Source organism: Populus alba, chromosome 3 (assembly GCF_005239225.2).
Source record: "Populus alba chromosome 3, ASM523922v2, whole genome shotgun sequence".
NCBI classification, from domain to species: domain Eukaryota; kingdom Viridiplantae; phylum Streptophyta; class Magnoliopsida; order Malpighiales; family Salicaceae; genus Populus; species Populus alba.
Window position 1 is genome coordinate 4,743,862 of NC_133286.1, and position 17,008 is coordinate 4,760,869.

Genomic DNA, 17,008 nt, shown 5'->3' on the forward strand with positions numbered 1-17,008 from the left:
TAAATTTCGTGACATTAAATGATCAAATTTTCAAGAAAGTCTTGTAACCGGAAAACCATATACAAATACAATGCTACATTATGAAGTATTCTCTTAATTTTTGGGATTATGTTAAATTATGTTTCATTTTTATTTTCCCATGTTTTTAGGAAATATTATTATTAGCCTTGCTATATATGATACGAAAATTTTATTATCATTATATAGAACATTAATTATTTATATATCATATTACATGTAATATTATTTATCTAGTCCACTTCATGATATCATGACTTTTGGAATTTATGTTTTTTTAAGATAAAAAATTTCATAAATAGTTTTTATTAGGATTCTATGATAGAAAGAGAGACTAGTTTGGTAATTTGGTCACAAACGTGATGACGGAGAAGGAATAATAATGTTCTCGAAAAGTAATGAACAATCTAATGTACGATAAAAAGAGGGAATAGATTTTTCTTTAGATAGAACTAGATTGTAAATGACAAATTACTATCTTGTTTTTATGGTTGGTATGTTTTATACTAGATTAATATATATTTGCTTTGCTCAAAATAAGGTTTTTTTTTTTTTTTTTTTTTTTTTTTTTTTTAATTTGAGTTAACTTGGATTAATCCTTAACTCGTGACTTAGGCCTTCTCTCATGTCAATCCTCTATATTTAAAAACTAAGATAATAATTAATTTTATCCTTATATAGATCTTTTCAATCTGTAACCCTGATCGATTCCTAGTTAGATTTTAAAACTATGGTATTAATCATTTTTATTTTTATATTTTCCCGAGTCAATCTGAGTTGATTATCCAAACCCTTGATCTAGGCCTTGGCATGGGTTGATCATTCTGACTCGTAACCCGAGTCTTACCCTGGAGTTACTTCCTAATTGAGTTTTAAAATTACGAGAATAATTATTTTTATAATTACATTGACCTAGGTCAATGATCAACCCAACTCGTGACCCAAAACTAAACCCGGGTTGACTCTTGAGTCGAGTTTATTTTTATCCTTACATTAACCCGGGTCAATGGTCAACTTGACATGTAACCTAGAACTTGCCCTGAGTCAACCATTGAGTCAGATTTTAAAACTATAATAATAAATGTTTTTATTCTTAAGTTGACTCTGGTCAATAATCAACCCGATCCATAATCTAAGCCTTACCCTGATTAATTTCATAGTTGAGTTTTAAGACTTTGATAATAATTAATTTTATCATTTTATTGACACATTAACTCAGTTAATCCTTTAAAGAATTAGACAAGATTATTCACTCCTTTTAAATAAAAATTTCTTCACTAAAATAGATTTACACATTACCAAAAAATAAAATAAAATTATACCATTCAAATACACACAAAATTATCATCGTAGGTGATGCGAACCTCGTGATCACGTGGTCACGCAACCCACAATCAAGATTGAGATCTGATCCCGGAAAGCCGAAATAGGTCTGATATGAGTGCGACACAATGGAAACCTGCCCCAAGGCACCAACACTATTGGAATGAGTAGAATGACGCCATGAAGCCAGTTAATCTTCGATAAGTCAGATTCAGTTCGTTCAAGAACTGAAGAATGCAAGAATCACTCTCACACGTTAAAACTGAAAAAATTTAGAATAATAATCATCAAAGCTGCCGAAATTGTGGCTTACATGAGTTTAAATAGTTCTTGAAAAGTTAACTCTAATGGACCCCTTATGTGGACTTATATGAGGTCCACTCAAAACTGGCCCAAAACCCTAAACTTAAAAGCCCATAACCTGATCCAAACAAGCCTTGGACCCTATCTCAAAACAAAGTTTTAATTAAGCCCAAACATTAAAGAAAATAATAAAAATAACTAATCTGTCATTAAATACCACCAGCCCTTCTTTCCTTGTGTAGCTAGGATGAATAAGGAATCCTTATAAGAAAAGGATTCTGAAACATTAATGAATCACTGCCACACTTGTAGATTATATTGCAGCTCATTAAAGATCCTTGTGGAACTAGGAAATTTCCAAAACCAGTTGCCACATCCTTGTAGGAAAAGAATCCTAACCAAATAGGAAGTTCACAAGTCAAATGGAAGTAAATAACAAAATCCGTACAGCCTCCGTTGACCAGTATTGCGGTTCCTTCCCGAACTCCGATTGACCTGAATTTTTAACCCAAGGTAGTAAGATATGTCTGGAGAGTCCACATAAAATATTATCCCGATCCAACGGTCAGATTGAGAATTATGACTGTTGCTGTAAACCTGGACTGTTGCGTTTTTTACATCAAAATCCGAATCTGACCTTACTTGGATTGTATCACGTGGTTGAACCGTATTAGTAGGTCCTTTAATCCAATATATCAAACACCACCTCAATGATTTTGAGGCGAGGTTATGGATCATGATGATGCATTTCACTATCAAGAACCCCATCCTCTACAGTACTGAATGGCTTGGTTCCACTATCCTCATTGGCTACACAACCAAAATATCTGCTATCCCCTGCTCCTAGTCAATGTTCTCCGGATAAGCCTAATTTAGCTCTTCCACAATCATATATATGAGCCAACTTTCGACCTTGCTTCCCAGCCATATAGCTTTAAAAATAGTGCAAAGTTCAATTTATTTATTTTAGCTTTGCACACGAGGAGGTTTTTTTTTTTTTTTTTTTTTTTTTTTGTTCTAGCATGTTTTTTAGTTTTATTTTTATTTTTAAAAAATATCAAATTAATATTTGTTTATATTTTTTTTATGATTTTAATTTGTTAATATAACAAAATATAGGAAAATATTATTTTAATATATTTTCAATTAAAAATATATATTTTTTAAAAACTCTCTCTACTATATTATTTTAATATGTTGCCAAACATGCACTTATATTTATTTATTTATTTATTTTTTAACATATTTTTTAAAATATTATTTCATCAAATTAATATTTATTTATGTGTTTTTTTATGGTTTTGATTTGTTAATATAAAAAAAATATAGAAAAATATTATCACTAAAAACTTTTAGTGAAAAACATTTGTTTTTATAAAATACTATGTTCATCGCTTTCATGACAATTGGCTTTAAATATTATTCGAAAAAGGCATTTCCAAATTTGAGTAATGCTACACATTGAGAATTTTTTTAAAATGCACATCAACCATTTGATCATAATCTTAAAAGTAGGATTCAACTATAAATCTCACTAATCTTAAAAATAGAAATTTTAAATGGATGAAATTACTCTTAGAAGAAAAAAGAAAAAGAAAAAGTGTGTAAGGATATTTTTGTATTTTCATTTTGGTTCTCAGTTATAGTCTATTTGACAAAGAGACAATTAAGTTTGGTTGGTCAAGCCATATATAATTTTTAAGGTTATCATGTTCTCATTTGATTTTTTATGATTTGATCTTCAAATTTTTTTCTTACATTTCTTTCTATGATATTATCTCAATTTTATATTATGGTCACAAAGTTTACGAGTTAATTCGGTTTAACTAGGGTTTTTTTTTTTAATTTTATCCTTCAACATTGAATTATTTCATAATCCAGATAGATTTAGAACATGTTCTTTTTATTTTTTTTTTGTTTTTTTTATCAGTTTATTTATTGTTTATGTATTTTTTTAATCATATTATTTAAATTACTAATTGAACCAATAACTTAATTCTCGTTTTTTTTTTTCTTATCATTTTTCCTTTTACATTGAGGAAACTTTTGCCCACCTTGGTGGAGCACAAGGCACAAATCTAGTTACAACAAAAAACTAAAAGGCATTAGCCTTTTACTGTAGCAAAAAATACTGTGCACTTTCTCACAGTTTATTGTGGATTGGAACAATGTATTTTTTTTTGATAATTTTCACTTTGATCTTTAAACTTTTATTTTACGTGATTTGGCTATTTTGAGTCTAAATTAGCCCCCAATTACATTTTTTTTAGGATGGAGGATTGAATTAAAAGATAAGGGATTGAAGTAAAACTTTTGGGTAACATGGGACGGGTTGAAAGTTTTATTGAAACATTCATTTTAATTCCTCATATTTTTTAGATATCAGGTGGCCAATCCCTTGAACTTCAAGACAATATATTTTGATGTCTTACTTCATTTTTTTTTCTAGTCCGTTTCTTTTGGGAGGAGAGAGAGGGAGTTACTGGATTCCGATCTAGAAAGAGAAAATGGTCGTTGGTAAAGATTCAGGATACTAAAATGAATGATTTTTATGTTAAGAGGTTTCATATGATGAGAGGGGTTACATTTAGGTATTTTTTTTTTTACCTTGAAAACACCTAAAATAATAGATTTAAGATCGGGAAGAATTTTTATTTTGGGTGGATTTCGGGTTATGGGGCTTTTTTTGGTGGTCATGGATTAGTTTAACAATGTCTGTAGAGTGTTTTGGGTCAAAATTGGGTGGTTGAAAATGAGATTTTGTGTGACCATTTTTTCGGCCACCATAGTGGCTAGATTCTTGGTTTTCTAGGCAACTCATCGTCTGTTGACATAGATGACGTGTCATTTTTTTAATGCTTGGGCTTGGCATTGCAAGCCTGCATGCGGGTCATTGCTTTATTAGGCCAGGTGCTGGGCCTGACTTACCAGGCTCAACAACGCCTGTCTTGGTTTTTTTTTTTTTTTTTTTTTAACATTTTTAGTTTCTTAAATAATGCATTATTTATATATGTTTTTTAAATAAATTTTTGGTTTATGTGTTAATTAGATTGTGATTATTTTTAAATAATATTAAGTGTGTTTAATTTTTAGAGAGCTATGTATGATTCATCTGTGTTTTTTTTTTTTTTTTAAATTTTTTTATATAGATTATTTTTTAATATTGATTTTTATAAGATTTTTTTATATATGCAGCCTTGCATTGTTTTTTTTTTTTTTTAATTATTGTTCAATAAATTTTATATGTTATGAGCAACATTGCATTGCTTTGTTTTTTATAAAATTATTGTTCAATAAAGTTTATGTGTGTGTCGATTTCTATTATAAATTTTATGTGTTTTTTCTATTATAAATTTATTTTGATAAAGGAATTTATTAAATATAACTAGGTAAATTACCTATGTAGCGATATTAGATACTTTGATCTTCATTTTTTTGCTTAATGCATTATTTGTGTATAATTTTTCAAATAAAATATTGGTTTATGTTTTAATTAGATTGTTATATTTTTAAATGATATTAGTTGTGTTTAATTTTTAAAGAAGTAAGTATGATTCATCTATGGTTTTTTCTTAATTTTATATATATTAATGTTTTTGTTGAATATTGATTTTTTTATAAGATTTTTCACATATGTAGCTTTGCATTGTTTTTTTAATATATAATTATTGTTCAATAAATTTTATGTGTTTTTTTATTAAAAAATTATTTTGATAAAGAAATTTATTAAATATAACCAGATAAATTACATGTTTTGTGATGATAGATATCTTAATCTTTATTTTTTCTTGGTTTTTTTTAATTTTATTTTTGTTTATTGCTGATGAATTATTTTTTATTACTTTACACCATGGTTATTGGATTGTTTAATTAGATGTGTGCATAATTTTTTTGATTTATATTTAGAAGTTGTTTTGCTATATATAGAATCTGATGGAGGGAACTATTTGGTTGATATTTTCCCAAAAAAATTTAAAGGCTTTAGGTGTTTTTAGGTTGTTTTTTCTTGGAAGAAAAATTTACCATACCCATTTTATATATTAGCTCCAGGCACAAATGAATATATAAAATGTTTTTGCATACACTTAACCAAGTTATTTAGATTTTTGCAATAACAAGAAGTTAATAAACATTTGTTGCTTTTTAGTTATTAGTAATTTTTGAAACTTCACTTCTCACTCAAAAGCTGAGCCTTCATATTTTTTTTGTTCATTATATCATTTTTTTTTTGAGTTGTTCAAATAATAATTATGTTAGATTGATGTCTCTTTATATTTTATAATTTAATTTTTATATAAAATTTAAGATAGATTAAACAAGTTTTTATATATTATTTATTTGTTGCTTGAAAGCTAAATTATATAACGTTAAATGTTATCTGCTCCTGATTCCATCTTTAGAATATTTTTTTAATTGTTTCATAATTATATAGAACTCTAAAACGCGTGGGGAAAGTACTGTAGCTTTCCCCACGCCTCCTGTGCATAAATGAATGAAAGACTTCTTCTTTTTTTTTTTTTTTTTTAAGCCTCACCTCACTTTACTCATTATATTATTATTATCATTACCCAATTAACTTTAGGTAAACCCGTTAATTTTTTTATTTATTTAGTTATCAAACTTTCATGATGCGAATTCCAGATTTGACGTGTTAATCCAGTTAATTCATTTTTTTTCTTTTTCTTCATTAGTTTTTTTTTTCTATTAGTTTTTTTTTTCTTTTTAATCAATCTATTTAATTATCACACTTATATGACACGACCTTGCAGCCAGACCTACATCCAAGACTATTAGATCTGGTATTGCAGCCACCCTCACTTAAACTTGGATCATGCAAGTTTGATGTTATTATTAATATTATAAATATTATTTTTAGGTCAGGTGTTGCAGCCAAAGTCAAGAAACTGGAACACTGGACCGAGGAATATTGGATGTGGGTCTGGCTATAAGGTCGTGTCATAAAAGTGTGATAATTAAATAGATTAATGAAAAAAAACAAAGAAAAAAAATCAACTAAAAGAGAAAAACTAATGAAGAAAAGAAAAAGAAATTAAATTAATTGGGTTAACCCTTTAAACCAGGTTATCCCGTAAAACCTGGGATTTGCGTCATGAAAGTTTTGATAACTAAATAGAATTTAATTTTTTTTAATGAATTTTTTTGTTTGATTTAGTTTGTTAATGTTAAATTTTTTTATTTGGTTATCAGATTTTCATGATACAGATCTCGAGTTTGATGGGTTGACCTGATTTGACGAGTTATTTTTTTCATTTAGTTTAGTTTGTTAAAGTTAATTTTCTTTCTATTTAATTATCAGACTTTCATACTTTCATGATACGTGTCCTGAGCTTGACAGGTTAACTTGATTTGATGGGTTAACCCAATTAATTCTGGATAAACCCGTTATTTTTTTTTTATTTAGTTATCAAACTTTCATTACACGAATCACAGGTTTTACGGGATAACCTGGTTTAAAAGGTTAACCCAATTAATTTATTTATTTTTCTTTTTCTTCATTAGTTTTTTCCTTTCTGTTGATTTTTTTCTTTGTTTTTTTTTTAATTAATTTATTTAATTATCACACTTTTATAACACGACCTTATAGCCAGACCCACATCCAAAATTCTTGAGTCCGGTGTTGCAATTAGGCTCACTTAAACTTGGGTCATGTAAGTTTAATTTTATTATTAATATTCTAAATATTACTTTTAGGTCAGGCGTTGCAGCCAAACTCAAGATTCTTGGGTATGGCCTTGCAAAAAAATCCAAGATTTTTAAATTTTTGTTGTTTTTTTTTTTATATTTTTATATAAAAAAAATGACCCGCGGCATAGCGCGGGTACCAAGGCTAGTTATAAGTATCACGCGTAAAAGTAGCACGTGAGCAACTTATATAGTAACTACCTAAAGCTCAACCACAAATCAGCCAAGCCAATCTTCCAAAACTAAGCTCAGCAGTCAGTTCATTGAGCTCCAGCTGCAGCACCAACACACCTCACCATTAAAGATTGTCGCATAGCTCCTCTAATTTGAGCTCTCTTCTCTACATGATTTGTCCTGATACATACCAACAACAGCACCTCACAAACATTAGCAAGAATCACAGAAAGACCAGACTTGCAATCACATCAGAACTTCCTAACAAGCATGGCTGGAGGTTCAGCTCTCCCTGCAGAGATTTTGCTATCAAAGCGTGTTCAGGAAATGGTCCTCCACGGTGAAGAACCACAAAAGCCCTACATCAGTAGAGATGATTGCACTAATGAAGCAATTCCCAGTCCCCCATCTGATCTGATTCCGATCATAGACCTCAGCCTCCTCTCTTCTTCAGAGCCATGCTCTGCACAAGAACTGCAGCGGCTTAGATCAGCTCTTTGTTCATGGGGCTGCTTTCAGGTATGAACTTTATTTACCCTTCACGGAGACTGAGACTTGAAATGATAGCCCAAATACTGAACATACCACCCATTAGAACTCTAAAGCCAGTCTCAAGCATGATCTTAGCAAAAAGGTCAAGAGATGTGTAGGCAAGTTGCATTAGAAGCATGAATATTCAACAAGAGACCAGAATCATTATCTATATGCCCTAACTATATACCCAGAACCTGACAAAAAAATGAAAAAGCTACCTCTTTTGCTTTTTGTTGAGTTGACTTCGTTTTTGTGCTCCATGCTACGTTGTTAAAACTACCTGTGGATTTCAGGCAACAGGTCACGGTATTCCAAAATCATTTCTTGATAAGATTCGCCAAGTAGCAAGGGATTTCTTCGAGCAGCCAATGGAGGAGAAGAAAAGGCATGCTAAAGGAGTGGAAGAGTTTGAAGGATATGGAGCTGATCCTGTCCCAGCAGAAGGACAGTCGCTTGACTGGTCTGATCGCTTGTTTCTTGACGTGTACCCAGAAGATCGAAGGAAGCATAAGTTTTGGCCAGAGAATCCAAAATCATTCAGGTCTGCAGCATGCTCTTTGTATACATCGACTGCTAGAACATGTCAAAGATAGCATTGGGAAATTCAGATATATTATCAGAAAACCTGTATCCTCAACAACTCCAGCAAGATATGTGTGTCTGTGTGCGTGTTCTCAATTCTAAACTACGATTTGACATCAATTAATGCACAAAACATTCCACATGACTGAACATTTAAAAAGTAAGATGTCCTAAGCATATGTTTTATATCATTTTCTTCATCATAAATAGCTACAGTGATTCGGAAAGAATCTGATAGTTTTCTTGGGAAGAACTGGTCAAAGATTTTGATTATAGGAAACTAACAAGCAAACAGCACTAGAGGATTCACAATGACTTGTTCTAAAGAATTTCAAAGATTTTGCATTCAGATCAGAATTTTTGTGACTTCTAATATGCGCACAACATTTTCATAATTCTGCAGAGAGGTTTTAGAGGAATACACTTCTAGGATGCAAATATTCACAGGGCTTGTTTCGAAAGCTATAGCAAAGTCATTGAACTTGGAAGCAGATTGCTTCCTGAATCAGTTTGGCAAACGAGCAGCACTACAAGCAAGGTTCAACTACTACTCGCGGTGTCAGAGGCCTGATCTTGTTCTAGGTTTGAAAGCCCATGCAGATGGATCAGGGTACACCATTATCTTGCAAGACGATGTAGAAGGTCTTCAAGTCTTCCAAGATGAGCGATGGCTCACAGTTCCTGCAATTTCTGACGCTCTCCTAGTACTCATGGGTGATCAAATGGAGGTATGGTTGATGCTAATCTATTATGTTTGGAAAATGCTTTCGCCGGAGCTTGCCAAATGCTCTGTGCCTAAACATGCTGGATCTGGCAAAAACATCTTCACCTTTGCAGTGACATAATTCACTTGGCTAGATAAATTAATGTTACGGAAAAAAAGTATTACATAACTGGTGTCTCAAACAGTTTAAACTCTAGCAAGCAATTTTAGTAATACAAAACATCTGTTGACTGATTACCTAAGTTATGCAGATAATGACCAATGGAATGTTCAAGAGCCCAGTTCATAGAGTTTTGACCAACTCAGACAAGGAGAGGATTTCCGTGGCTGTCTTCTACACACCAGAACCAAATAAAGAGATTGGACCAGAAGAGGGTTTGATCAACGAGGAAAGAAAAAAAATATACAAGAAAGTGAAAGACTATGCAGATGTGCACTGGGAACACTACCAGCAAGGAAAGAGGGCACTTCATGTGGCAAAAGTTTAGAGCTTTGCCATCAGCATGATGCCTTGTGGTTTTTATTATATCATCTTAATACACAATGTCTGATAATGTAGTGTGTATTTTTGGTAATTTATGTACGTTATTTCCCATCATTTGGCTCCATGTTAATATGATTGAAGGTGTTGCTGCTAAAATCTATTTAGGGACGGTTCGGCATTATTGTTCAACATCAATTTAGTACTCATTAAAAAAAAAAAAAAAAAAAAAAAAACATTTTCAACCACGGTGTCAAACACACTTGCATACAACCACAAGATGGATACATATTTATCTCATAAGTTCTTAACTAATTTAATAACCAAGTGTTATTGTTGGGTTCCTTAATATTTTACACGTAGTGAAAACTATGAAACAAAATTATACAGGAGTTTTTATAATCCTGTTAGATAGATTTATAATTATTTAGGGATTTATTATCTAAAAATTTGATCTTTTTTTACTTTGAATAATTCTTTAAAGGTTGGGTTGTCACAAACTATAAGTCTTCTGATTATCCACACGAACTACTCATAAGAAATCTCTATTTAAGTGAGAGGGATTGTTATGCCTAGAGTGCTAGCTCTAATATTGTGTTTATGTAGTTTTTCTATCTAATAGACAACCACTCATTCCATTTTAAAATAAGAGGCATAACTTACTATTTATAAAAAAAATATTAAAAACCATATAAATTGGCAAAATATTAATTTGCCCCCTAAATAATATTTATGTATTAATTGAGGAGAATTTTAGAAATTAACTCAATCAAGTCCTTGATTTTTCTAGGTCTAGAAATATAATCTATGTATTACTTATATTCTAGTTCTTAAGTTATAAAATATATTTTTAATCAAGTTAAACTTATATTAAATCATCTTAGTTTAATTTCTTATTAATGATTCTAAATATATGTGACCTATTAGGCTTTTAATATGTTGGCTCAAATATACATTTCAATACTACTTAAATAAATTAATTTATTATCAATTCAATAATTAATTAATTTATATTTAAAGATCAAGTGCATCGTCTAGTAACGTGTCATGTTCCCCCAAGTACTAGAAAAATCATTAGTGATTTAACTTAACTTTTTAGTGGCTGGTTTCTCAGTGTACTTAATATTATTTCTTTAATAATGTTCCGATTTAAACATTAAAGTATGGAGTATGTCTGTCATATTAAATCATGTTCTCCACATAATAGTCATTGATTATTTGAATAAGATTTAAAACCCTTTTCAAATCTCATTCCGTCTTGGCTAAGGATTTCTCAATCAATATTATTTGAGAATTGATGAAATATTTTTCCTAATTCACCTAAGGTGATGATTCCTCTCCTAATCACTCAAGTACCTTCATATAGTTCATGTTATACCCAATATCTACCATTTTGTTACCTCGATTAAGATAACATGTAACAAGATTAAAACATAACATTCTTTATATATGATGACTTAGTGATCTTAGGTTAGTTTAATATAAGAAAAATCATTTTTTAGTTAATTTGGGTGTTAATTAGAAGAAATTGAAGTTTGGTGATTGAAATTAGACTTTGAAATGTTTAATTGGTTAAATCAGAGTCTTAATTATGAAAAAAAAAAAAGTTTAGAGGTCATTTAAGGACTTAATTGCAGATTTCCAAGACCAAAGACTAACTTATAAGTGGGCATGTAATTTTAGGGGTAGAAATTGGTCTAATGAGGAGTCAAATTGAAAGAAATTAAAATTTTTATGGTCAATTAAGGATAAAATTAAACAAATTAAAAACCAATGACTTGTCTATAAAAGGTGTTGAACTCTTGGGATGATATTGGAATTTCACAAGGATGCAATTTTATGCAATTAAAAGGAATTGGAAGAGTAAGGACCAAATTGAAATTAAGCAAATCCTAAATTTAAAAAAACCTTAACTCTTAGGGTTTACCTAGACGATGTGTTGTTCACCCATTGTTCATGTCCTTCCTTGGAAATTTTGGGTGATTGTGTAAGCATGTTCAACGTAGCATGCCTATAAAATTAGATGTTTACACCCTAATTCTTCCACAGAAGTCTCCAACATCTTGTCCCCAATTCATTTCCTTATGTTTTCAGATTCTAGGATGATTGAGTTAGCTCATTTGAATGAATAAATGTGAAGTTATGAATCTCCAAATTGAGCAAGGTTAGATCCAAATGAAAGATGTGCATCTCCTTTACTAACTTCAGGTGGTTTCTGATTATATTTACATTAGAGTTGCTATGAAAAGGCCTTGAAATTGGTCAACCAAATCAACCTTGATTGTGACACCTATTTGTTTTTTCAAACAAGCCCATTTTTTTTTTCGCGTGTTCATACTTAAAGCTTCTCAAAGGATTTTTATCAATGACTTTTAAAAGTTTATTCTCAAAATCAAAAGGCCACAAATAACTATTTTCTCTTTAAATCTAGCAAAACCATCAAGTACCTTTAAAACCAAAACTACCATTGCAAAACCAACCTAGTACAAGAGCTTCCAAATGTTAGCTTTTGTCTATAACCCTCTCACTTTGATTGAAGGGGTAGGTTTTGATTAATGTTTGAAGGAATTCACTGACAAAACCTAGGAAAACTTTAAAAATACCTTTGGAAATCAGACAAGAAGGAAAGGAGAGGAAAAACATAGGAAAATACTATGTTAATAGACCTAACATAGAAATGTTTAAAAAGCTTTGGAAAGAAAGAGAGTGAAAGGGAAAGAAGGAAAGAAAAGAGTAGAAAAATAATAGCCTATAATCAGCAAGCTTGAAGAAGATATAACCATGTAAAAACTCAAGGGTGGAGTTCATGTGGCTTACCTATTCATGCTTTCTTAATGTTTAAACCTTTTTTGATTTTTTTTGAACTTGTTTTAGTGTTAAGATATTTTCTAGTTTTGTTTTGATTGATATGTAAAACTATTGTTTTTATTGTTTTAATCTTTTTTGAAGTTGTTGTTGATGTTACTAAGTGTCAAGACAATATGTTTGTGATTGATATTGATAAAATAAGGTAGTTTTGGATTCTACCAAAAGGTGGTAGTGGGTGTTTAACGTCTTTTCTATTTTGTTAGTGTATGTTTTTGGTTTCTAAGGATGGTTGGGTTTAAAGTGTTAGAAGAGTTAGTTTTGAATTGAAATTTGATGTTTTTGTTGGCTTTATTAGAGCTATAATTTTGGAGTTCGAATTTAATACATGTTTATGATGATTTGATGTTTATTTATTTATTTTTTAGATTCAACTATGATTGTTATTGGTAATTTAGGTTGTGATGAAAAAAAAAATGGTATGTTTAGAGGCCTAAAATGTCAAATCTGGGTTTTGACATTAGTTCTTCAATTTATAAAAAAGTTTTAGATTGTGGGTTCATATTCTTTGCATGAAGTTTGCATTAGGCTCTTGTTTTTAAAATTTTTAGGTTAATTGTTTCCATAGATATATTAGCTCGTCTTCTTTACCAATTAATGCAGGGTTAAAATGCATCAGTAACAGATATTCATACATTTAGATTCTAAGATTCTTTTGACTGGCAAAACACATTTTGATCAAATTATGGCTTTTGATTATCAATAAAAAAAAAATATGAATGCTTGATTCTTGATTTATGCATGATCATGAACAAAATTGTGCCCTTGATTGTATGAAAAATTATGTTGTTTGCGATTTGTGTTTGTTAGGTTTTGGTTTGAATGTTCATTATGTTTTTGGTGTTTGATCTAGTTTTGTTAGATATTTTTATGTTTTTTTTTTAGTTTTTATCTATTTTTGGTTTAATTGTATATTTCACTTTAATTTCAGGTCAAACCATAGTTTTCGGTATGATTCAAGATTGAACCAGTGTTTTTAAGTCAACCTAATTGGTTTTTTTGGGTCACGTAAACCCTAAGTTGAAATTTATTTGAAGAACAAAACTCTTCAAAACTTATAAACTAGACTAGAATAAATAAAATTTGTTTATAAGAGTCTATTTACCCTTTTTAAAGGGGTGGAAATGAGAAACTAACATGTATTTTGGATAAGTTAGAATGATGGGGAGATGCTAATCAATTATATGATGAAGGACCATAAATATATAAAAGAAAAGTGAAGATACTTGGAATTTTTTTTTAATGATATTATATCAATTTTGTGTGATCACGAAGTTTGCGAGTGGATTTAATTTAACTAGGAATTTTCTTTTAAAAAAATTCAAGTAAATTTAGGATTTTTTAACTAGAGATTTTTTTTTAATATTGAGTTATTTTATAATTCAGGTAAACATAAATTTTTTTTTTATATCAATTTTTTTTATTAATATATTTTTTAAACCATATTATTTAAATTATCAATTAAACTAACAATTGGATTCTCATATTATTATTTTTTTTCCTTAGCATTTTTCATGAGAAAAATTTTGCGCCCCCTCGGTGGATCACAGGGCACAAATCTAGTAACTACCTCAAGCTCAACGACAAATCAGCCAAGCCAATCTTCCAAAACTAAGCTCAGGAGTCGGTTCATTGAGCTCCAGCTCCAGCACACCTCACCTTTCATATAAAGATTGTCCATAGCTCCTCTAACTTGAGCTCTCTTCTCTACATGATTTTTCCTGATAGGTACCAACCACAACACCTCACAACACATAAGCAAGAATCACAGAAAGACCAGACTTGCAATCACATCAGAACTTCCTAACAAAAATGGCTGGAGTTTCAGCTCTCCCTGCAAAGATTTTGCTATCAAAGCGTGTTCAGGAAATGGTCCTCAACGATGAAGAACCACAAAAGCCATACATCAGTAGACATGATGGCACTATTGAAGTAATTCCCAGTCCCCCATCTGATCTGATTCCGATCATAGACCTCAGCCTCCTCTCTTCTTCAGAGCCATGCTCTGCACAAGAACTGCAGCGGCTTAGATCAGCTCTTTGTTCATGGGGCTGCTTTCAGGTATGAACTTTATTTACCCTTCACGGAGACCGAGACTTGAAATGATAGCCCAGAATACCGAACATACCACCAATTAGAAGTCTAAAGCCAGTGTCAAGCATGATCTTAGCAAAAAGATCGAGGGATGTGTAGGCAAGTTGCATTAGAAGCGTGAATATTCAACAAGAGATCCAGAATCATTATCTATATGCCCTAACTATATACCCAGAACCTGACAGAAAAAATGAAAAAGCTACCTCTTTTGCTTTTTGTTGAGTTGATTTCCTTTTTGTGCTCCATGCTACGTTGTTAAAACTACTTGTGGATTTCAGGCAACAGGTCACGGTATTCCAAAATCATTTCTTGATAAGATTCGCCAAGTAGCAAGGGATTTCTTCGAGCAGCCAATGGAGGAGAAGAAAAGGCATGCTAAAGGAGTGGAAGAGTTTGAAGGATATGGAGCTGATCCTGTCCCAGCAGAAGGACAGTCGCTTGACTGGTCTGATCGCTTGTTTCTTAACGTATACCCAGAAGATCGAAGGAAGCATGAGTTTTGGCCTGAGAATCCAAAATCATTCAGGTCTGCAGCATGCTCCTTGTATACATCGACTGCTAGAACATATCAAAAATAGCTTTGGGCAGTTCAGATATATTATCAAAAAACCTGTATCCTCAATAAACTCCAGCAAGATATATGTGTGTGTGTGTATTCTCAATTCTAAACTGTGATTTAATTGATGCACAAAACATTCCACATGACAGAACAGTTAAAAAGTAAGATGTCCTAAACATATGTTTCATATTATCTTCTTAATCATAAGTAGCAACAGTGATTCGGAAAGAATCTGATAGTTTTCTTGGGAAGAACTGGTAAAAGATCTTGATTATACGAAACTAGCAAGCAGAACTAGAGGATTCACAATGACTTGTTCCACAGAATTTCAAAGATTTTGCATTCAGATCAGAATTTTTGTGACTTCTAATATGCACACAACATATTCATAATTATGCAGAGAGGTTTTAGAGGAATACACTTCTAGGATGCAAATATTCACAGAGCTTGTTTCAAAAGCTATGGCAAAGTCATTGAACTTGGAAGCAGATTGCTTCCTGAATCAGTTTGGCGAACAAGCAACACTAAAAGCAAGGTTCAACTACTACTCACGGTGTCAGAGGCCTGATCTTGTTCTAGGTTTGAGATCCCATGCAGATGGATCAGGGTACACCATTATCTTGCAAGACGATGTAGAAGGTCTTCAGGTCTTCAAAGATGAGCGATGGTTCACAGTTCCTGCAATTTCTGATGCTCTCCTAGTACTCATGGGTGATCAAATGGAGGTATGGTTGATGCTACTCTATTATATGATCTTAACAGTATAGGGACACATTGATACTACAGGCAAGCCCCCAGGAGAATTTATGTTTTGAAAATGCTGTTTTCACTCTTCTTGCTTGACCAATTTAAGCAGCCTTTATGGTAGCCATCATTCTGTCACAACCAGTTGGAAAGGGGTGTTTCTAAGATTCAGGAACACATGGTGCTTGCCAAATGCTCTGTGCCTAAACATGCTGGATCTGGCAAAAACATCTTGACCAGTGCAGTGACATAATTCACTTGGCTAGATAAATGTTAAGGAAAAAATGTATTACATAACAGGTGTCTCGAACAGTTTAAACTCTAACAAGCAATTTTGGTAATACAAAACATCTCGTGACTGATTACCTAAGTTAATGCAGATAATGACTAATGGGATGTTCAAGAGCCCAGTTCATAGAGTTTTGACCAACTCGGAGAAGGAGAGGATATCTGTGGCTGTCTTCTACGCACCTGAACCAAATAAAGAGATTGGACCAGAAGAAGGTTTGATCAACGAGGAAAGAAAACAAATATACAAGAAAGTGAAAGGGTATTCTGTTGTGCACTGGGAACACTACCAGCAAGGAAAGAGATCAATTCATGTGGCAAAAGTTTAGAGCTTTGCCATCAGCATGATGCCTTGTGGTTTTTATCACATCATCTTTATACACCTTGCCTTATAATGTCGTGTATATTATTGATAATTTATGTACATTATCGATCTGCAGAAGTTTCCTAAAACTACTCCCTCGTTATTTCCCATCATTTAGCTCCACGTTAATATGATTGAAGGTATTGGTGCTAAAATCTAAGGCATCGTTTGGTATTATTGTCCTGGTACTTTTGAAGTGCTTTTAAGAATGTCTGCATCAATTTCGTGATTTTTAAGATAATGTTTTTTAAA

The 17,008-nt window shown here is 31.5% G+C and overlaps 3 protein-coding genes across 6 annotated transcripts in view; 2 read left to right on the top strand and 1 right to left on the bottom strand.

Annotated features, from left to right (window-relative positions):
* LOC118037857 (uncharacterized) overlaps positions 1 to 17,008 on the bottom strand; it is a 95,002-nt gene that overhangs the window by 11,101 nt on the left and 66,893 nt on the right. The window lies entirely within an intron of this gene.
* Positions 7,561 to 9,959, top strand: LOC118037859 (protein SRG1-like). The gene is made up of 4 exons (XM_035043998.2): positions 7,561 to 8,040; positions 8,349 to 8,596; positions 9,041 to 9,365; positions 9,613 to 9,959. The coding sequence occupies exons 1-4, from the start codon at positions 7,792 to 7,794 to the stop codon at positions 9,847 to 9,849; spliced, it is 1,059 nt and encodes a 352-aa protein (XP_034899889.1). The 5' UTR covers positions 7,561 to 7,791; the 3' UTR covers positions 9,850 to 9,959.
* On the top strand, positions 14,251 to 16,911 carry LOC118037860 (codeine O-demethylase-like). Of its 2 annotated transcripts, XM_073407801.1 has the most exons (5): positions 14,251 to 14,768; positions 15,080 to 15,327; positions 15,761 to 16,085; positions 16,485 to 16,749; positions 16,794 to 16,911. In XM_073407801.1, the coding sequence occupies exons 1-4, from the start codon at positions 14,520 to 14,522 to the stop codon at positions 16,719 to 16,721; spliced, it is 1,059 nt and encodes a 352-aa protein (XP_073263902.1). In that variant the 5' UTR covers positions 14,251 to 14,519; the 3' UTR covers positions 16,722 to 16,749; positions 16,794 to 16,911. The 2 variants fall into 2 exon arrangements, with proteins under 2 accessions (XP_073263902.1, XP_034899890.1); XM_035043999.2 differs by having other exon boundaries at positions 16,485 to 16,911.